The sequence below is a fragment of the Myotis daubentonii genome, chromosome 15 (assembly GCF_963259705.1).
Source record: "Myotis daubentonii chromosome 15, mMyoDau2.1, whole genome shotgun sequence".
NCBI lineage: Eukaryota > Metazoa > Chordata > Mammalia > Chiroptera > Vespertilionidae > Myotis > Myotis daubentonii.
Window position 1 is genome coordinate 7,637,377 of NC_081854.1, and position 22,540 is coordinate 7,659,916.

At 53.1% G+C, this 22,540-nt stretch overlaps 1 protein-coding gene across 5 annotated transcripts in view; it reads right to left on the minus strand.

Annotated features, from left to right (window-relative positions):
• Positions 1-22,540, minus strand: part of MYH14 (myosin heavy chain 14) — a 95,916-nt gene that overhangs the window by 68,376 nt on the left and 5,000 nt on the right. Inside the window, exons 1-6 of one of the 5 annotated variants that reach the window (XM_059665280.1) lie at positions 18,804-18,833; positions 12,591-12,995; positions 4,020-4,176; positions 2,300-2,327; positions 2,088-2,190; positions 1,416-1,439 (exon numbers count right to left, since the gene is read on the minus strand). In XM_059665280.1, coding sequence (XP_059521263.1) covers positions 1,416-1,439; positions 2,088-2,190; positions 2,300-2,327; positions 4,020-4,176; positions 12,591-12,992 — 714 coding nt within the window. In that variant the 5' untranslated portion in view covers positions 12,993-12,995; positions 18,804-18,833. Of the gene's footprint in view, positions 1-1,415; positions 1,440-2,087; positions 2,191-2,299; positions 2,328-4,019; positions 4,177-12,590; positions 12,996-17,094; positions 17,254-18,803; positions 18,834-22,540 lie in introns of those variants that run through there. The other 4 variants (XM_059665283.1, XM_059665284.1, XM_059665282.1 and 1 more) reach the window with 4 other exon arrangements.

Below are 22,540 nucleotides of genomic sequence, written 5' to 3' on the forward strand. Positions count from 1 at the left end.
GGGGGCAGGAGATGGGGGTCTGTGCTGCAGCTGACCGAACGTGGGGGGCGGGGGCGCCTTTTGTGTGTCTGGGTGTGTGCCCACCTCCCTGCATCTGGGTGGTGCTGTCAGTCTACGGTGAAGGGAACTAGCAACCATCTCCAAGACATATTGTCGAGTGGAAACAAAGCAAACAAAACAAAACAAAACCCTGCAGGACTGTACCTACAATGTAATCCCACTGATAAAAAAAACAAACCACACAACAAATTGAGCCCTAGCTGGTTTGGCTCAGTGGATACAGTGTCGGCCTGTGGACCAAAGGGTCCCAGGTTCGATTCCAGCCAAAGACACATGCCTGGGTTGCCGGCTAGATCCCCCCCAAGTAGGGGGCAGGCAGGAGGCAGCCAATGAATGATTCTCTCTCATTATTGATGTTTCTATCTCTCTATCCCTCTCCGTTCCTCTCTGAAATCAATAAAATAAAAAAAGAATAAATAAATAAATTGAGGGAAAAAAACCCCACTCAAAACAAGACTCCCGATTCTACACGTATGTATATATGTTTGTAAACATTTAGAGTAAGGTCTGCAAGGATACACACCAAACTGTCAACAGTGTAAGCCACTCCAAGGAAGAGGCACTGAGAGGAAGAAAGGAATTCCACTTGATCTGATTTTGCTGTAGTTACAGGGAATATGTACGCATGCATTACTTGTGAGATGATTGAGGAAAAATCTATACCATCTGTACATAAAGTGCCTCCAACTGACACATTGTAGGCATTCAAGAAACAGCAGTTTCCTTCCCTGTGGGTGGAGGATCTGACTCTAAACTTCCCCACAGCCATCTTGGTGTCAGAGCCAGGAACATAGTAGGTGCTCAATAAATGGCAATTTTCTTTTCTTCCTTCCTAGCCAGGCTCTCTAGGGCATGGCCTATTTCTTTAATTTCCTTGAGAGCCCTCAGAGACCAGCCTGAGCCGAGGGCCTGTACATGGCAGTGTGTGTCTCTGGGTTGTGTGAATTCATGGTGTCTATGGGCCCCATCTACAAACATTTAGCAGATCAGCAATAAATGGTACTTTTGGTCTCTGAGTTATTTCATGTTGATATTTGTGGCCAGTCTGCACACACCGTAGAGCTAATATAAGTAGCAATTCAGACTGGGTCTGTACACATAGTAGGACCACATTAAATGACAGCACGGGCCCTAGGTGTGTGTACACAGTGGGAGCGGGGGGCTGTGTGTACATAGCAGGGTTGCATTAAGTGACAGTGCAGGGCCTGGTGTGCACCTAGTAGGACCACCATAAGCAGCAGTGTGACTCCCTGGCAGGTATAACCATCAATGCCTTGGGCCCTGTGTGTCAGGAAGACTGTAGTTTGGGGTGACCTGGGTGGCATTATGACTCGAGGTGATTCCCTGCTACTCACATAAGACATGGTGCCGGTGGAGGCCTGAGGAAGTCACGGGACACGAGACACGGACCGGGACATGGATCAGGACGCGGTACATGAAACGTGGACAGACACACAAGTGAGCTGGTGGTCTCAGGCAGTGGGCAGGGCAGGAGAGCGACAAGGGGAAACTGGGCGTGTGGAGCCAGGTGGCCTGGGGGGACCACATGCCTGGGTCTGAATCCACTCTAGCCCTTGTTGGGTGTGTGACCTCCGAAAGCGACTCCTCCAGCCCTTTCCTCGGTTTCTCATTTTGACACAGGGAAACAACACCCCACCCACGTCCCTGGAGCGTTAAATTAATGTGAGCACAGGGACAAGCGCTATATAAATGCCCACTTATAAAGCCAACAAGGGCACTGCAGGTATCTAAATTAGGCCTGACACATAGTAGGTGCTCAGGAATGTAAGCACCTACTATGTGCCTGATACTGTTCTAAAGGCCAACAACTGGCCCTTGCATTTCTTTTCCACCTGCCACGGCTCCCAGCAATCTATTAGGCACACAGTAGGTGCTCAAGCAGCATGGGAAGCCAGGAGAAGACCCACAACTATGGCCCCCCTGAGGAAGACAGGGAATTATGGGGGAAGCCGAGGCTGAGATGGAGGGGGCACTGCAGGTGGCAGGCTCTAGAGCAGGTCACTTACCGGTACGCCCGGCTCCTTCCTGCCCTTCGGTGATGATGCCACGTGGGCGAGGTACTGGATGACCTTCTTGGTGTTTTCTGTCTTCCCGGCCCCGGACTCCCCACTGTGGGGGGGAACAAGGGGAAGCAAGAGGGGTCAGCAATGAGTCCACTCCAAGGAGAGCCCCACCCAGCTAGGACCACCTCCACCAGGAAGCCCTCAGGACTACTCACGTGCAGAGAATGGACTGATCCTCACGATCTGTAGGGGAGAGAGGAGAAGATGTCACTTGGGAGGGTCTCTCCTGCAGGACCCCGGCCCCTTATGCTGGCCACTCCCTAATCAAAATAATTCCTGGAGGATAAGGGAAGGCTTGGGTTTTGATGTGCGACACCCTGGATTCTAATACCACACCCAACTCTTGCTTTCTGTGTGTTCCTGGAAAAGCAGCTGTCCCTCTCTGAGCCTCAGTTTTCTCACCTGAGGAGACAATAAACTCCAACTGAATAGCATGGCATTCATTCATCAAACATCAATTTGAGCCCCTACCCTGTGCCATGTGAGATCCAAAGACATGAGAGGGGCATCCTGGACCCCAGGGAGGCAAGAGTCGGGGAGCTTGGGTTCAAATCCTACCTCAGCCACCAGTGGGGGCAAGGACTGTGCCTCAGTTTCCCCACCTGGAAGCCAGGGAGATGAGCTCACCTGCTTCATGGGGTTGCTATGAGGTTAAACGTGCTAATCCACGAAATGTGCTTGGCGCGAAGTAGGCACTCACCCTTACTTTATTGTACATTTATCCCTAAGGTATAATCATAAGTGGGATATAATAAGAGCTGAAAATTATACAAATAAATGTATAACAAATTAGACTCTGGAAACAAGTGTCACCAAGGGTGAAGGATAAATGTATAACGTGAATATAAAAACGTGACATCTAAACACGTTTAGATGCATGAAACAGGCGCATTCTCGATCGTCCATTACACCTGCCGCCTGCTTCAGGGTCTGCAGAAGGAGCCTGGGGGTCTCATTAAACACTGTCTGCTGAGCCTCCCCCCAGTTTCTGACTCAGCAGGTGCTGCTGCTGCTGCTGGTGACACGGCACGCTGAGAGCCGCTGCGTGCTACGACATAAATATATCATTATAATACACCCTAGAGACATAGCATTTATTAAATGATGTAAGTATAATACATACAATATACATATACTGCTGCATACTCTTCTATGTCATATGATTGAAAGGTATACATTTTAAAATATTTAATATGTATCTTAATACATACAAAATATTTATTAAAATACTGGTAGACGATAGTGCTGGCTGGTGTTGCTCAATGGTTAGAGCGTCAGCCCACGCACCAAAGCGTTGTAGGTTCGATTCCTGCATAAGGCCTTGTATCTGGGTTACAGGTTTGATCCTGGCCCTGGTCAGGGTGCATGGGAAGCACCAGTCAATGTGCCTCTCTCACATCAATGTCTCTCTCTCTCTCTCTCTCTCCCTCCCTCCCTCCCTTCCACTCTCTCTCAAAATCAATGGAAAAAGGATCCTCGAGTGAGGATTAACAATAAATAAAATAAAATAGGTGATGCATAGTAAATAAGTAATGAGCACATTATGTGTGGGCCGTGTAATTTCGCCAGGACTGATTCACACTGTCGTGGGACGAACGGCGGCCCCTTTAACAGACACCCCCGTGCAGTGTACAACCTGCCCAGCGGTACGGCAACCCCATCTGCCCATCACGTAAGGGGCTGCTCTCCACCCATGTCCATGCAGATCCCACCAGCAACAGAGACGGTGAGCGGATGAGCGCTCCGAGAATCACTGTCTCAAGAGACGTTTTGGCAGAACCCTGGCCCACGTGACTCCCGAACGGTGCTTGTTGCGAGAAGGGGTGGCCACGGAGGCCGAGGAAAAAGGGGCCTGTGGGCGGGACTCAGACTCACCCTGGAGCATGCTGCGGTAGGCCCCCTCCGTCACGGCGTACACGTGGGGCGGCACTTCGTGGCGCTTCTTGCCCCGGTACATCTCCACAATCGCCTCCGTGTAGATGGGGAGCTGCTTGTACGGGTTGATGACCACACAGAACAGGCCCGAGTACGTCTGCAGCGGACGAGAAGGAAGAGGACTCAGCTCCTGCCCGCCGCCGGCCCGGGGGGCAGCGCGGGGTCGCACGGACAGCCGGGTGGGTGGGCTGCACACTGCACGACATCCGTCAAAGGGGCTGCCATTCACAGCGACAATGTCAATTTTTTTTAATATATTTTATTGATTTTTTACAGAGAGGAAGGGAGAGGAATAGAGAGTTAGAAACATCGATGAGAGAGAAACATCGATCAGCTGCCTTCTGCACACCCCCTACTGGGGATGTGCCCACAACCAAGGTACATGCCCTTGACTGGAATCAAACCTGGGACCCTTCAGTCCGCAGGCTGACGCTCTATCCACCGAGCCAAACCAGCCAGGGCAATGTCAAATTTTTTAAAAATATTTTTTATTGATTTATTAATTTTTTTGAGAGAGAGAAGGAAGGAGAGGGAGAGAGAGATAGAAACATCAATGAGAGAGAACCATCCATCGGCTGCCTCCTGCACGCCCCTGACTGGGGGCCGAGCCCACCACCCTGGTATGTGCCCTGACAGGGAATCGAACCAGTGACCTCTGGGTGCATGAGCTGATGCTCAACTACCGAGCCACACCCGCCGGGCAATGTCGGCTTTGAACATCTGTTACAAACATCGTCAGGCGGCCGGTGGGAAAGAATCTTTCCAAATTGCACGGAGGGGCTGCATGGGCAAGGATTCACCCAGAGAGAGAAGGTGGACTTTGCAGCCGGCCAGTCGTGAGTCACAGCCTGTCGCTGCCTGGACTCACACGCCTGAAAGGGCCCTGTGCAAACTCCTCTGTCGCAGCATTCTTCGCACGGCAATGACCTGGATACGTGTCCGTACATGGTTCTATGACACTCTCGGCGAACGGGGATGGAGTGATCTCGGAAACATTATCAAGGGACAGGAAACCAGGCGGGAGTGTTAGCATGGCATGGGCACGGGGGTGGGGGTGAAAGCAGGATGTTTTTGTGTATGTGCCTGAATACACACATATCTGGGAAAGGGTGATCACAATCTTGGCTGCGACTGAAATGTATTCTGCGGTTTCTATTAATACAGACTCATGGGTCTTGCTTACACGAATTAGATTATATAACCAAAAAAGTGTTACCTATGATTAAATGCAAGTTTATAATGTGAACATAAAAACGTGAAATCTCAGTATGTTGCTGCCTAGCCCGGCCAGCGTGGCTCAGTGGTTAAGCATCGACCTATAAACCAGGAGGTCAGGGTTCAATTTCCAGTCAGGGCACAAGCCAGGGGTGCAGACTCGATCCCCAATATGGGGCGTGCAGTAGTAGCCAATCAATGATTCTCATCACTGATGTTTCTCTCCCTCCCTCTCCCTTCCTCTCTGAAATCAATAAAAAAAAATTTTAAAAATAATAAGTATGTTGCTGCATAAAACAGGTATAGTGTAGATTGTCTATTATACTCAAACTTGGGGTTCACTCTTATTGGAGGAAATGCTAGAATTCAGGATCCAGGTGCATGGAAATTAAGATGTAATCTTTTTTTAAAAAAAAATATATTTTATTGATTATTTTACAGAGAAGAAGGGAGAGGGAAGGGAGAGGGATAGAGAGTTAGAAACATCGATGAGAGAGAAACATTGACCAGCTGCCTCCTGCACACTCCCCACTAGGGATGTGCCTGCAACCAAGGTACATGCCCTTGACCGGAATCGAACCCGGGACCCTTCAGTCCGCAGGCCGACGCTCTATCCACTAAGCCAAACAGGTTAGGGCAAGATGTAATCTTTTTTTTTTTTTGGCATTCATGTTCACAGATTTCCTGAATTCGTGCACATACCCATTGGGCCTGGATTCGGGACCCTGGGGTGGTTTGAGAACTGCTCCAGCTCCTTCTGGGCACCGGGTAGACAACAGGCACTCAGGACTGATAGAGGTAGTTAGACAACGAGAGAGCTAGCTAGTTACCTGGCCACACCAACCCAGAGAGCTAACTAGCTGAGCTAGCCAGAAAATTAGCCGCTTAGTGGCTTAGCTGGTTAACTACTAAACCAGTTAGCCACTTAGCCAGCTAAGCAGCTAGTTAGCTGGCTGGCCGGTTACTTAGTTGGTTAGTAACAGGGCTGCTTTCAACTCCCTGACAGCTTGTGCTGCTCCAGCAGCGCAGGGTGTGGCCACCACAAGCTGCCCGGCTCCCAGGTGCCAGGCTTTTCACGGGCGGAGGGTGGGTGGCCAGCCGGGAGCAGAGCAACCGGTTTGCTGGGTGCTCAGGGAGCTCCGGGCTCTCCGAGGGCGGGGCGGCCGGACCACATTCCCTGGGAGGGTATCTCATGGCTGCTGGCGCCCCGGCCCCCACTCCTGGCTGGCGGACGAACCCACTCCCCACGCCACCCTCCCACCCCAGCCCCATCCTGCCAGCCACACCTTGTCGCCTGGGTGACACCTCAACAGGAACCTGAGCCGGCTGCCAAGGCCAGGGCCAAAGGGCAGAGGCTGCTGCGCCCAGAGAGCAGGAGGGGAAAGCTGTCCGGACGGGTCTGGAGTGGCTGTCCCAGCACTGGGGGCCCTGAAGGCAGCCCCGAGGGGGCCCAACTCCCGCCTCCACCTCTTCTCAGCCCGAGACTCTCCCCAGTCTCGGTTTCCTCCTTGAGAAACCGGGGGTGACACTCCCCACTTCATTACAGAGTCTGCAGGGATTAAGGGAGATAATGAATAAAAACCAGCCGGCCCAAGGCGGGGCCCATAAAGCACTCGCACTATTACCCTGGGACGCTCTTACCCATCCACCTGGGAGCTAGGAGCTCCCTCAGCCTGGGTGTCTAGCTGTGTGACTTCACACAAGGGGTGTGCCCTCGCTGAGCCTCAGTCTCCACTCCTGGAAAATGGGGCTTTTCACACCACCACCTAGAAGGACTCTAAAAGTAAAGGCCCAGCCCTAGCTGGTGTGGCTCAGTGGATAAAACATCCGCCTGTGGACTGAAGGGTCCCGGGTTCCATTCCGGTCAAGGCTGCGGGCTGGATCCCCGGTAGGGGGCGTGCAGGAGGCAGCCGATCAATGATTCTCTCTCATCATTGATGTTTCTATCTCTTTCTCCCTCTCCCTTCCTCTCTGAAATCCATAAAAATGTATTAAATAAATACATACATAAAAGTGAAGGCCCACAATGCCCCTCCCGGTGTCCCACAGAGCAGGGAGCACCAGGAGTGTTCAACGGACAGGTGCCCTCCCTGCCCCAAGCGTCCCAGTCAAGGACGGTGACCCTGAGTGACTCTTAGAGGCAGAAACCGGATTTCTGGGGCCCCAGAAGCCCTACTTTCCACTGGGAAACACTACCTCCCCATCACCAGTGGCCTGTCAGCAGATATGTATTAAGCAAGGCCTGGGCTTAACAAGCAGGCCACAGCTTGCACTGCACTTCTTTTTTTTAATTAAAAAAAATTTTTTTAATTGATTTCAGAGAGGAAAGGAGAGGGAGAGAGAGATAGAAACATGAATGATGAAAGAGAATCATTGATCAGCTGCCTCCTGCACTCCCCACACAGGGGATTGAGCCTGCAACCCAGGGATGTGCCCTGACCGGGAATCGAACCGTGACCTCCAGGTTCATAGGACGACGCTCAACCACTGAGCCACGCCGGCTGGGCACACCGCACTGCTGACATCCAGCTAACATCCACCTTGCCCTTGCTGAGTCTCATTTTCTCCTCAAATGGGGCCGGGAACAGTGCTCCCATATAGGGATGCTGGGAGCCACCCACGAATTCATGTTGCATGTACAGAGCCGAGCATGGGCCCCAGAACACCAAATGTGCATGATACGTTAGCTGTTAACTTCTGCTGGGCCAATGGCTTCTCCTCTCCAAGCTGTGGGAGGAGGAGGGAGAATCCCTACCTCACAGCCTTATGTAGAGAGGAGTTTACAACAGCACCCAATGGGAAACCAGGCGCTCACGCAGTGTGAGTGATATGATTAAGGCTCAACTCACTTCCCATCTGGGCTTCTGGAACCTTTCGCTTCACTTCCACTTGTCAGGCCCCAGCTCTCTGGTTCCTGGGCCACAATCGTAGCTCAGGCCTCACCATTTGTTTTCCCCTGAACTTTCCCAATGGTCTTCCTACTGCAGTAGACAGGACGTGGTGTTTGGAGTCAGATGACCTGGGTTCAAGTCCCAATTTATCCTGTTACTAGCTCTGGGGCTTTGTCCATGTCCTGGCCCCTCTCTAAGGCTCAATTTCCCCACCGGAAGAATGGGGGTGCCAGCACATACCTTACCAGGCTACTGAGAGAGTTCAGAGTATTTATTAAGAGGCAAAGGAGGCCCAGGCCGGTGCCTCTAAGTGGTTAGGACGTTGGCCTGAGCACCGAAGGGTCCAGGGTCCAATTCCCAGTCAGAGGTATGTACCTGGGTTGCAGGTTAGATCCCCAGCCCTGGTCTGGCATGTGCAGGAGGCAACCAATCGCAATGTGTCTCTCACATCCGTGTATCTCCCTCCCTCCCTCCTTCCACTCTATCTAAAATCAATGGAAAAATATCCTCGGGTGAGGATTAACAACAAAAAGAGGCAAAGGGTGGCTGGGTGTTGTGGGTGTCTCTCCGATCTCCCTGCCTTTGGTGAGCAGGGCAGTGGCTGGGGCAGAGGCCCCCTTCCCAGGACCTACAAAGGCGCGTGAGGAATCGGAAGAGGCCAGTGCAGCCTGGGGAAGGTGCCAACCCCATCCAGGGTCAGAGAGCCCCCGATTCAAATCCACATCTGCCACCACAAGCTGAGGGGCCCTGAGCCAACCACTGGCCCCTCCCAGCCTCGGTCTCCTCCTTCCCAATCAGGAGTCAAAACTCATAAAAATATCTAATCTTGCCCGGCCGGCATGGCTCAGTGATTGAGCATTGACCTATGAACCAAGAGATCACGGTTCGATTCCCGGTCAGGGCACATGTCCAGGTTGTGGGCTCAATCCCTAGTGCGGGGTGTGCAGGAGGCAGCTGATCAATGATTCTCTCTCATCATTGATGTTTCTGTCTCTCTCTCCTTCTCCCTTCCTCTCTGAAATCGATAAAAATATATATAATTTTAAAAAATCGAATCTTGTGCTTTGTGACCCTTAAGAGGGTGGATATTGGAGCCAGTTTATTCATTTTCATATTTTTATATATCGCATCATTTATTGAAAAAAATGTATTATTCTCATTGAGTTTTTGTAGCTTTTTTAAAATATAAAACCAGCACTTTGCCTTTTAGGCTTTTAGCTAGGCATTTTTTAAAAATACATTTTTATTGATTTCAGAGAGGAAGAGAGGGAAGAGAGAGATAGAAACATCAATAATGAAAGGGAATCATTGATCGGCTGCTTCCTGCACACCCCACACTGGGGACCGAGCTCGCGACCCGGGCATGTGCCCTTGACCAGAATTGAACCTGGGACCCTTGAGTCTGCAGGCTGACGCTCTATCCACTGAGCCAAACTGGCTAGGGCAGTGGTTCTCAACCTTCTGGCCCTTTAAATACAGTTCCTCATGTTGTGACCCAACCATAACATTATTTTCGTTGCTACTTCATCACTGTCATGTTGCTACTGTGATGAATCGTCATGTAAATATCTGATATGCAGGATGGTCTTAGGCGACCCCTGTGAAAGGGTCGTTCGACCGCCAAAGGGGTCTCGACCCACAGGTTGAGAACCGCTGGGCTAGGGCTTAGCTAGGCATTTTGATGATTTCTTCGGTGTGGCCACTTTAAATGAGCAAAGCAGTGAGACCCCAGCCCTCCAAGCTGGTGTTTGGAGAATTAACTCCGGGGCCAGCTGTCCGGGTTCAAATCCTGGCAGGACTCCATCATGTCTGTGTGACCCGGGACCTGAGACACTCAACATTCCTGAACATCAGGCGACAGAGGCGAGCTGGTAACCCCCACACAGCCCTCGGAACAGTCCTCGGCACCGCGTAAGTGCTCGGTCAATATTTGCTAGCCACCCACCATGATTATTCTTCACTATTATTCTCGACATTCCTTGTCAGTCTCTCTAATCCTGTTTGCTCTGAACAACGCTCTGGCTGCCCTTTAAAACCGCCCTGGAAGCTTATTAAAAATGCCAAATACCCCGCCACACCCCCCGAGAGCCTGGGTGTAATGGGTTGGAGTGGGACTCGGGTGTGGGTATTTAAAAAAATAAAAAATTCCCCAGGTGATCCTAATGTGAAGGCAGGGCTAGGAACCGCTGCCCTCGTTCGTCTGTTTGCTGTGAAGATTACATAACGTGAGACATGAAATGCTTTGTTAACAGAGACTGCCCTGCCACAGTCCTCCTCGCTATGGCCGATCCTGTCTTTCAGTTTGTTTGTTTGTTTGCTAATCCTCATCTGAGGATATTTTTTCCATTGATTTTTTTAAAAAAATATATTTTTAGCTCTAGATGGTTTGGCTCAGTGGATGACTCAAGGGTCCCAGGTTCGATTCCTCATCAAAGGCATGTACCTCGATTGCGGGTACATCCCCAGTAGGAGGTGTGCAGGAGGCAGCTGATCGATGTTTCTCTCTCATTGATGTTTCTAACTCTCTATCCCTTTCCCTTCCTCTCTGAAATCAATAAAATATATTTAAAAATATATATATGTATTATTGATTTCAGAGAGGAAGGGAGAGGAAGAGAGAGATAGAAACATCAATGATGAGAGAGAATCATTGATCGGCTGCCTCCCGCACACCCCCTATTGGGGATCGAGCCCGCAACCCCGGGCATGTGCCCTGACTGGGAATCGAACCCTGACCTCTTGGTTCATAGGTTGACACTCAAACACTGAGCCACACCAGCTGGGCTCCATTGAATTTTAGAGAGAGTTGAAGGGAGAGAGAGGAAACATCGATGTGAGAGAGACACATCAGTGCGTTGCTTCTTGCACGCACCCCGACAGGGGATCGAACCTACCACCCAGGTACGCCCCCTTGACCGGGAATCAAACCCTGGGCCTTTTGGTGCGCCAGGTGGAGCTCTAACCACTGAGCCACCTCGGGCAGGGCTCCTCGATCCCGTCTTAATCTCAGAGGCAACCTGGCAACATGGTAGAGCCTAGAACTGGACCACTCAGGTCCACCGTGTCCAACTGGGTAACCTTGGTCAAGGAACTTGATCTTTCTGTGCGTCAGTTTCTTTATCTATAAATGCTTTATAATTGTGAAGACGTGTTGAGACAATATGCATGTTTTTACGTAAGCTGTGTGTGTTCATCAGTTTTTATCTCCTCGAAGTAAGGTATTATGTCATTACAATCTGCTACCCTAATTTTTTTTCAGCCACCCCCATGCGATAATATATTTAGGGGGCCTCGTAGATGCTTAATAAATGATAGTTTATGCCCAGCCGGTGTTGCTTAGTGGTTGAGTGTCGACCCATGAACCTAGGGATTCTGGTTCCATTCCCCGGCGTGGGCTTGCAGGAGGAAGCCAATCGACGATTCTCTCTCATCATTGATATTTTCTTTTCTTTCTTTTTTTTTTTTTAATATATTTTATTGAGTTTTTGCAGAGAAGAAGGGAGAGGGATAGAGAGCCAGAAACATCGATGAGAGAGATGGATCAGCTGCCTCCTGCACGCCCCCCCAGTGGGGACGTGCCCGCAGCCAAAGTACATGCCCCCGACCGGAATCGAACCCGGGACCCCTGAGTCCGCAGGCCGATGCTCTATCCACTGAGCCAAACCGGTTCGGCTATTTTCTTTTTTTAAAAAAATATATTTTATTGACTTTAGAGAGGAAGGGAGAGGGAGAGAGAGATAGAAACATCAATGATGAGAGAGAATCATCGATTGGCTGTCTCCTGCATGCCCCCTCCTGGGGATCAAGCCTGCAACCCAGGCATGTGCCCTTGGCCGGAATCGAACCTGGGACCCTTCGGTCCACAGGCCAAAGCTCTATCCATTGAGCCAAACCAACTAGGGCTTATCATTGATATTTCTATCACTCCCTCTCTCTTCCTAAATAAATAAATAAATAAATGCTAGCTTGTATTGTATTAAATTTCTCTGGGCCTCGGTTTCCTTTTAGATAAAATGGGGACAATAACAGACTCTACCCGTGTGAGGAAGAGGAGATGAATTCATGTATGGCAGGCACGTAGTGTTTTTCCATACTCAGTGGTTCTAGTTATCATTACAGACCCACTTCCCTTTCTCAGAGCACGCTGGGTGCCCACTCCAGGGGAGAATTCAGAATTCTTTCTGCTTTAGGGAAATAATAAGATACTACAATATCCTGGGGCACCCCCACTGGGGTCCGAGGCAGTCCTGGTAACCCCAATAATTTATAATTTGGCAACTAAGTGTGGGCATGGTCACAGGGCGTGGGATAAAGATTATGAACAGCCAGCCCCACGTTCATTCAAGGCAGGGCGCTGCCGCCAGCTCCCGCCCCAGCCATGCCCCGCCGGGCAGGGGGCACTCACGTAGATGAGGCCGGAGTAGTAGCGCTCGCGGAGGTTGTGCAGCACCGAGGCCTCGTTGAGGCAGGTCAGCTCGGCCATGTCCTCGGCTTTGCTGAACTTCGGCGGGTTCATGCGCTGGACCTGGTCCCGCGGCAGCCGCAGCCGTCGTCCACTCTCCGCCAGCTCCACCTCGGCCTCTTCCTCGCTCTCATCTCGCAGCACCGCCGCCTCGAACCCGTGCAGCTCCGAAGGCACCCACACCAGGCGCCGCGCGGTCCACTCCGGGGAGGTGGCCATGCCCCCAGGCCCGACACCCAAGCTTGGCCCCTGGGCTGTGAACAGGTAGGGCTGGGCCGCCTCGGGCACTGGGCCCGTCCTGGGGGGCGCCTTCCTCCCGGGCACCGTCATGGTCACTGCTGCCATGGTCTGCAGGGGAAGAGAAGAGGATGGAGGTCAACCCCCCTCAAATCTCCCCCCAGGCAGTCCCCACTGTCTTTCTTCACCGGACCTCTTTTTATACTTCTGTAAAATGGGTCCATAGACCTCTTAGTTCATTTACTCGCCTCTTCGTTCATTCATTCATTCATTCATTCATTCATTCATTCATTCATTCATTCATTCATGTATTCAATAACTATAGAATAAGTCAGCCTGTGAGCAAGGCACTGTTCAAGACTCTGGTCATGTGGCAACGAAGATGCCAGAAAAAGACCCCTGACTTTACATTCTAGCCCTGAGCTGTCCAATACGAAGCCACCGCACCATGTGGCCACTGGGCACATGAAATGCGGCAAGTGGGACTGAGGAAATAAATTTTTAATTGTATTCAACTTTAATTAAATTTAAATATAAATAGCCCCATGTGGCTATGGGGCACTTGAAAGGGAGAATCCAAACGGAGATGGGGTTATAAGAATATACCATATACACCAGAGTCCTAGCTGATGACATACTGCAATAATATTCTGGAGATATTGAGTATTTAAAAAATATATCTTTTTAAAAATATATTTTATTGATTTTTTACAGAGAGGAGGGGGGAGGGATACAGAGTTAGAAATATCGATCAGCTGCCTCCTGCACACCCCCCACTGGGGATGTGCCCGAAACCAAGGTACATGCCCTTGACTGGAATCGAACCTGGGACCCTTTAGTCCGCAGGCTGACGCTCTATCCACTGAGCCAAACCAGTTTGGGTGAAAAAAATATATCTTTAACATTAATTTTTACTTAAAAAAAAATTCCTCACCCAAGCCCTGGCCCATGTGACTCAGTGGTTACCAGAGGGTCCTGGGTTCGATTCCCAGTCAAGGGCACGTACTTGGGTTGCAGGTCCAATCCCCATCCCCCAGTCGAGGTGGGATTGGAACGCAACCAATCGGTGTGTCTCAGTCACATCGATGCTTCTCTCTCTCCCTCTCTCTCCCCCTCCCGGCTCCCTTCCACTCTCTCTAAAAATCAATGGGGGGGGGATCCTACCCCCAAGATATGTTTATTGATTTTAGAGAGAGGAAAGGAGGAGAGAGAGAGAGAGAGAGAGAGTGAGAGAGAAACATTGATCGGTTGAACCCCAAATCTGGGTAATGTCTTCTGACCGGGAATAGAACCTGCCACTTCTCAGTGTATAGGACAATGCCTCAACCAACTGAACCGCCTGGTCAGAGCTAACATTAATTTTTAGTTTTAAAAAAAGTTTAATGATGCTACTAGAAAATTTTAAATTATACATTTGGCTTGCATTATGTTTCTATTGAATGATGCTGCTGCAATCCCAGGAGACAGATAAAAAGATAAATAATTATATAGTATGTTAAATAATGAGAAATGCCCAGGGGGAAATAAGGCAGGGAACGGTGGATGCTAGGATTGAGAGGTGCTGCAGTTTTTAATTGGAAAAGAGGCCGGGGCAGGTCTCTCTGATGTGGCATTTGAACATAGACCTCAGGGGGAATGAAGGGAGCAAGTCATGGGAATGTCAGGAGGAAAGCATGCCAGGCTGGGAGAGCAGCCCGTGCAAAGGCCCTGGGGCAGGAGTGACCTGTATGTCTGGCATTGGGAGAGGCCAGGGAGGCTGGAGTCTAGTGATGGAGGGGGAGAGGGTGGGAGGTGAGGTAAGACTGGGGGAGAAGCGGGCCAGGGCAGGTCACAACGAAGAACTTGACCTCTTGGCTGGGAGCCCTGGAAGGGTGTCAATCTGATGTCTGGGTCTCAGGTACCCAGACTACACCTCTGGTCTGCCCCATGGCTGCAGAACAGACTCGAAACTCCACCTCAGTTAACAGCGCCTTCCTTCTCTGTACAATGGGGAGACTGGCCCCATTCATTCCCTAGGCCAGTGGCCGGCAAACTGCGGCTCTCGAGCCACACGCGGCTCTTTGGCCCCTTGAGTGTGGCTCTTCCACAAAATACCGACTTCTGCGCATGGGCCACAAAGTTTCAGCTGCACTGTACATGCGTGCCCGCGCGTGGTATTTTGTGGAAGAGCCACGCTCAAGGGGCCAAAGAGCCGCGTGTGGCTCGCGAGCCGCAGTTTGCCGGCCACTGCCCTAGGCCAAGGAGTCTGGGGGCCCTGAGACCAGTCGGTGAAGACTTGAGGAGCTCCTGGTGATCCGGGTCTAGTCTCAGACGGTCACAACCCAACTGAGCAATAAGGGAGGCACTGGCTGAGCCCAAACGAGCTAGCTCCCTCGGCGCCCTCCGAGGGACCACAGACCAGTAGTGAACAGAACACAGCACTTCCGGAACTAAGCACCATCAGCAAAAACACGCTCCCGTCACTCATGCGCCCTCCTCCTGAAGAAGGAGCCTCTAGTCCAATGGTTCTCAACCTTCCTAACGCCGCGACCCTTTAATACAGTTCCTCATGCTGTGGTGACCCCCCATCTCATTGTTACAAATTGAACATAATTACAGCCTAGTGATTCATCACAAAAACAATATGTCATTATATCTGTGTTTTCCGATGCTCTTAGGCGACCCCTGTGAAAGGGTCGTTCGACCCCCAAAGGGGTCGCGACCCACAGGTTGAGAACCGCTGCAGTCTATTCTTTTCCGCTGCCTCAGACATCCGCATCGCCCTACCCCCCCAGTCACAGGAACATTTGTCTCCCCCACCTTGGTGCTTCTGCCTCCGCCCTCCAGGGCACCGCCTCCAACATACCCCCGGAGAAGTCCCTTCGAACACCCAGCGCCTCTGGAGGCACCCCCAGATCTGGTCCCCTGTCAGGCTCTCTCCTCTTTCCTGCAGAGCCTTTGCCCCTGGCCCACTGCCTCCCAGGCCCTCGCCTCTCCTGCCCACTCAGCACCCGCAGTCCCCGCCCACGGCTATGCTTGCTCCCGAAGCTCTGGGGCCTCAAACCCGGGACCCCGCCCCCCCCGCCCCCCCCCCCCGCACTCAAACAGGGTCCCACCACCAGCGGATGGCGTTTCTCCACCACCCAGGCCCCAAATTGCCAAGGCTCAGCCCAGGCCTCCAGGGTGGCCCCGTTCCACCCGTGGCCCAGCCCATCCCTGGGACTTTACCCCCACCTTCACGCCACCCCGCCTCACCCACTTCCTCTCCAGCCCTCGGCCTTTGACCAGGAAGGGTTTGGAAGTTTTTGCAATGACCCAGGCCTGTATTTTCAGTCCCTAGAGCCAGGAGTCCAGGCTCCCGGCACCCTCGTCACCCAGGACCAAGAAATCTAAACCCTCAGCCCCCTCCTCTCTTAGCCCCAGGAGCCCAGGGCCCCTCACCTCACTACGGGGGGGGGGGCGGGGGGGGGAACAGAGGTGAGGATGCCTGGGGCTGATTCTGACAGCCCGGCCAGGCGTGGCTGCAGGCCTCAGCCCGAGCCCCTCCGGCAGCCCCACCCTCTTTTGCCGGCAGGAACGCCTCTGCCCGGGCTCATTACTGTCACCAGGGCAGGTGAAAGCACCTGCAACTGGGAGGGGCAGAGACTGCTGGGCTAGAAAAGGAAAAGGAGCCAGGGATCCGCCCCTGGGGCAAGGGTTGGGGCCCTTGGCATCCAGCCCTCTGACCTCAGCAGAATGCTAGTATTCAGGAGCCCCTCCTCCCCCAGACCCAGAAATCTGGGATCTCAGCCCCTCCTCCCTCAGACCCAGGGGTCCAGGCCCCCAGCCCCTCCTCCCTCAGACCCAGGAGTCCAGGCCCCCAGCTCCCTCCCTCAGACCCAGGAGTCCAGGCTCCCAACCCCTCCTCCCTCCGACCCAGGAGTCCAGGCCCCCAGCCCCTCCTCCCTCAGACCCAGGAGTCCAGGTCCCAGCCCCTCCTCCCTCAGACCCAGGAGTCCAGGCCCCCCACCCCTTCCTCAAACCCAGGAGTCCAGGCCCCCCACCCCTTCCTCAAACCCAGGAGTCCAGGCCCCCAACCCCTTCCTCAAACCCAGGAGTCCAGGCCCCCAGCCCCCTCCTCCTTCAGACCCAGGAGTCCAGGCCCCCCACCCCCCTCCTCCGAACCAGGATTCCGGCACCCAACCCACATTTCCCTGAGACCCAAGCGTGCGATCGCCGCCCCCCCCCTTACCCCGCGGATCCTCGGCACTACCTGGGGGCGCCGGCCGGCCAGTGGGGAAGCGGGAAGCGGGAAGATGGGGCGGGGGCGCGGGAATCCCGAGTCCCTTTCAGAGCTCTCAGGTGAGGCTCCCCCGGCGGTCCAGCGCGGGGCGGGGCCACGTCGCGTCACCAGGAGGGAGCCCGGCTCTGATGTCACCGGCACCTGCCCAGCTGGGGAAGGGGGCGGGTCCTGGAGCAGGGCCCTGGACCCGGGGGTGGGGGAGGCGGGATGAGCCAGGGGCCAGGTGGGCGGCCGCGGCGGCAGCGACGGCGCCAGGGGACCCCTCCTTCCCGCGGGTAAAGGTCAGGCGCCCGCGGCGGAGAGGGCTGGCGACTCCAGGGTTCGAATCCCGCTCTAGCTTTTTGGGCCTCGACGTTCCTCTCTGTCAATTACGGCCAGAGAAATGCATAAAAACGCTATGGGAGAAAGAGCCCAGCCCGGGGTTTCCATAAGCAATGCCTCGGGACCTCGCTTAATCTCTCTGAGCCTCGGTGTCCCCGGCCCTGGAAATTTGTCTGCAGAGGAGAAGCGGACGACAAAACCCAAGAAGACGACAAAACGTGGCTCCCTGTCCTGCGGAGCTGGTCTCCTCATGGGTGAAAGGAGGGCTCCATAGGGGCCAGCGCACCTACTATGTGCCTGGTGCTTTCTGCTCTTAGAACAGCTCTCCGAGTTTCAACTCCGAGAATGATCTCAAAAAAAATTTTTTTTAAATGAGATGGGGACCATGACCACCTCTACTTCTCGGATGGGGAAACCGAGGTAACGCGCTCAAGGTCAGACGGACAGGAGGAAGGAGAGTTGGGTTCAAGCCCAGGTCGTATTCTGCCATTCTAATCTAAAGGGTTTGGGGGGGGGGGGGGGACGTGTAGTATTGGGTCCTCAAAGAGGCTCATTTTCTCCTCTCATTTGGTAACCCCCTCCAGCCGGCTCCCCGCCCCCCCTCCCCGCAAGCCCCCGCCCCCTCGCCCCGCAAGCCACAGGGCCCGCTGGCTTCCTCAGGGGACTACCGCGGGGTGGCGAAGGCTAAGGCACCCAGCACACGGTCGGCCTCCCAAGTGTTACCCTCAACGCCGGCCCCTTGCAGTCACCACCTCTGTCCAGCCTCGGTTTGCCCCTCTGTGAAATGGGTACACTCTAGCCCACTTGGAGTTATAACTAAGGGGCGTTATTTAGTTACAAGAAAATAAAAGCCAGCCCCCGTGCATGATAGGTGCTTTTACAGATGTCTTTCCCCACCGCTCTGCCTCGGCCAGCCCCGACCCCGGTTTCGGGTCCGCAGTTTTTACAAGTGAAAACGGAGACACTGTCTTCTGGGGGCGGGCACTGCCGGCGATGACTCAGGTATTCAAGGGTTCCAGGTCCCAAAGCGAGCCTCAGTTTCCCCGTCTACGGAATAGGCCCGGGGCCGCCGGCGAGGACCCCGACCCGGCCGTGCACACAGTAGGAACTCGCGTTAGGGGGGAGGGAGGGGGCGGGGAGAAGAGTCGCCCCGCGCCGCCGTCCCCCCCCACCCCCCGCCGCAGTCCCGCAGAGCACAAGGTGAGTGTCCCCGTCGCCGCTCCTGCCCCGCCACTTGCCCAGGCCTCCGGGCCCGTTCGCAGCCCCGAGGCCCAGCCTCCCGGGTCCAGCCCGACTCCGCCGCCGCCGCCGGCGGGCAGTGAACCCCGGCCACTCACCGGCTTCCAGGGCCGTCCCGAGGCTTCGGCCTGAGGAGAAAGAGGGGCGGGCCCGTCAGGAAAGCCCCGCCCACACGAGCGCAGAAGAGGCCAATCGGAGCCCGCTGCGGCAGGCTACGGCCCCGCCCATAGGGGCGCCGCGCCACCCAATCAAGAGAAGCAGCTGGCGAGCGAAGCCAATCAGAAGTTTCCGGAGTGTGCCAGCCGTGGGAAAAGAACCGCGCCGGAGTTCGGAGTCTGGCGGCGCGGTTGTGGGCGGGACGCGAGGCCTGACGGGCAGCGCGTTATACCAATGGCGAGGCGCGGGGGGCGGCTGGGGGCGGTAGGCCCAAGGGACCCGGGTGAATGGGTCGCTTTGTAAGGGAAGATGAATGGGGGCCTTTGTGAGGGCCCGCGTGGGGGGGCCGACTGGAGGCCGGAATGCCTGGGTCCCCGGGGAGCTGGCGGGCAGCAGAGACCGGAGAGAGAATTCACTTTTGTCGAACGCCGACCGCGTACCAGGCACTCTCCCAGGCTCTCACCCACCGGGGAGGTGTGGGCAGTACGGTCCGTAATAATGATCATTCACTGAGTGCCCGGTGTATGCCAGGAGCTGTGCTAAGCGCTTTACCTGCATGATCTCATGTTATTCCTTACAACTCCCCTTTGGAATTGATGCTATTAAGATCTTCATCTTGCAGATGAGGTAAACCGAAGCTTAGAAAGAGGGTGTTAGTTGCAGAAAGTGACGGAGCTGGCAAGTGGCAAAGCAAGAACTCGGATCCCACTAAACCTGACTTCAAAAATTCTGCTTTTTTTTTCCCCCCAGCAGGAAGCTATTCATTCATTCATTCATTCATTCATTCATTCATTGTTAATCCTCACCGGAGGATACTGGAGTCGAACCTCCTCCGGCCCACGCTCTATCCACTGAGCCAAACCAGCGAGGGCCAGAGCTTCTGCCCTTAACCGCCATGCTACACCCAAACGTTGGTTAATGCTTCCCAATTGACAGATGGGAAAACAAGCTCAAGAGAAGTCAGGCGACTTCTCAAAGTCACAAAGAAAAGGCTCTGCTGAACCCCGAGGCGGTGACCGCGAGTGCAGCTAACCTGTGGCTGGTGAGCCCTGCACCCCTGGTCTTTGAGCTGTGTCCCCATTTTACAGGTGGTCACTGAGGCTCCAGTCTGCCAGCCTGGCTCTGCTGTTCACCAGCTGTGTGGGCTTGGGTCAGCCGCTGGCCTTTTTTGAGGTTCCATTAATTCCTGCATCTTTGGAACGGGGGTGATGGCTCTCTGCCTCCACTCTGACAACCCCCCAAACACAGAGACTGTCTACTGCCAATGGGATCCTGGTAAACTTTATTCTGACAGCTCCCCTCCTCTGTTTAAAACAGTGGTTCTCAACCTTTTCCTAATGCCGCGACCCTTTAATACAGTTCCTCATGTTCTGGTGACCCCCAACCATAAAATTATTTTCGTTGCTACTTCATCACTGTAATGTTGCTACTGTTATGAATCGTCATGTAAATATCTGATGCGCAGGATATATTTTCATTGTTACAAATTGAACATAATGAAAGCATAGTGATTCTTCACAAAAACAATATGTCATTATATATGTGTTTTCCGATGGTCTTAGGCGACCCCTGTGAAAGGGTCGTTCGACCCCCAAAGGGGTCGCGACCCACAGGTTGAGAACCGCTGGTTTAGAACCTTTCATGGCTCCATCTCAAGTAAACGCCGATGTGCACACCGTGGCCCACAAGGCCCTGCATGACACCTACCCCAAACCCACCCCTGTCTGATCTCATCTCCTTTTCTTTTCTTTTTTTGTTAATCCTCACCCGAGGTTATTTTTTTCCATTGATTTTTAGAGAGAGTGGAAGGAAGGAGGGAGAGAGAGAGAGAGAGAGAGAGAGAGAGAGAGAGAGAGAGAGATATGTGAGAGGGACACATCAATTGGTAGCCTCCCGCACTCACCCTGAAAGGGGCCAAGGATCAAACCTGCAACCCAAGTGCATGCCCCTGACCAGGAATCTAACTGAGACCCTTCGGTGCTCAGGCCCATGGCCTGATCACTGAGTCACATGGGCCAGGGCTCATCTCCTTCTCATTTGCCTCCAGCCACACTGGCCTCTGACCCTTCCTCAATTCCTCAAATACTTCCCAGGCCTGGTCCTGCCCCAGGGCCTTAGCATCCCTCTCACAGCCTCAGGTCTGCTCCAATGTCACCTCCTGCAGGAGGCCTTCCCTGGCCCTTCTATATAAAGCAGCGCCCCTCCTCACTCTCTCCCCAGGACCCTGCTTGGTTTCAGCTCGTGGCTCTGGCAAGGTTTATTTCTTTACCCTCTGTCTCCCCATTAGAATGCAAGTCCCACAAGGGCAAGGATCTTCGTTTTGTTCAGTGATGGCTCTTCAGGGCCTGGCACACAGTAGGCACTCAGTAAGTGTGGAGTCGATACTGATAAGTCTTTGCATTGTGTGAATTCAACGAGTCAGTGCATGCAAAGAGAAGAGTCGATTCGTGCAAAGAGCTGATGTATTGGGAAAAGACTAAATAAACAGATAATGATGACTAGCACCATCCTTATTTATTTCCCTACAAACAGCCTTCTGATCGCATGTGGGAGAGAAATGAGAGGGAAAAAGTCCAGAACAAGGGAAGGAGCCAGAGAAGGGAAGAGGTTGAGAGGTAAGAGGCGGGGAACGAAGAGACAGGAGGAGAGGCTGGAGTTGGGGGGAGGGCAGTTGTTGGTGCAAGCATCCAGCCCCCAACGCATGGGCTTGGCAAGTCCTTGTGGGTAAGAAGCATTGACATGGCCAGGGCACTGCCCACTTCCATGCACTTGGGGACACTGGTTTCGGGTCCGCAGTTTCCGGTCCATCATCGAGGGAGGGAGGGACCTTACTGAGGGCGTCTGCAGCTTGATTATGTGCTGGGAACATGACTGCCATGATCTCAATGCACCCTCGTGCCAGCCCTATAAGGTTGGCACTGTCATTTCCACACCTTATAGGCCAACCATGTGCCCAGGGTCTCCTGGCTGCCACTGATAGCAGATCTGGGCTCAGACTGCACTAGGTCAGACCCCAGAGTGTGTGCGCTTAACCAAGACTGAGCTGAGGGCCCTTGACCCGAATTGAACCTGGGACCCTTGAGTCCGCAGTCCAACGCTCTATCCACTGAGCCAAACCGGTTAGGGCCATTGTGTCTTTTGTATGTATGAACTCACGCATTGGATTCTCTGGACAATCTCATGAGAGCGGTGCTTTTATTATCCCCATTTGACCGATAGAAAACCGAGGCTCAGACCCGTAAAAATTCCATGTGCCCGAGGGCACCAGGGGAAGAGTGTGTGGATTGGGACACAACGGACATTTCCACAGGAAAGCAAGCTCGGGCACCTACATTCTAGCCATATTCTGCCTGGTAACCGGTGATGTCATCAGCCCTAGTTAGGGCTAACTCTACCTGGCAACTAACGATGTCATCATCCCCACCAAGGATCTAAACTGGAGATGTCATGAATTCTGCTCAATCTCTGGGGTCAAAGATGACATCACTGAATGATAACATTAAGCTTCCTTCCGCTGAGGGTGGTCTATGAACTGGACGCCTGTACAAAGCACTTCAATAGTTTCTGATATTTATTTTCCTTTTTTCTGCATTTTTCATGCTCATTTTATATATTTTTATTGACTTCAGAGAGAAAGGGAGAAGAAGAGAGAGATAGAAACATCAATAAGGAGAGAGAA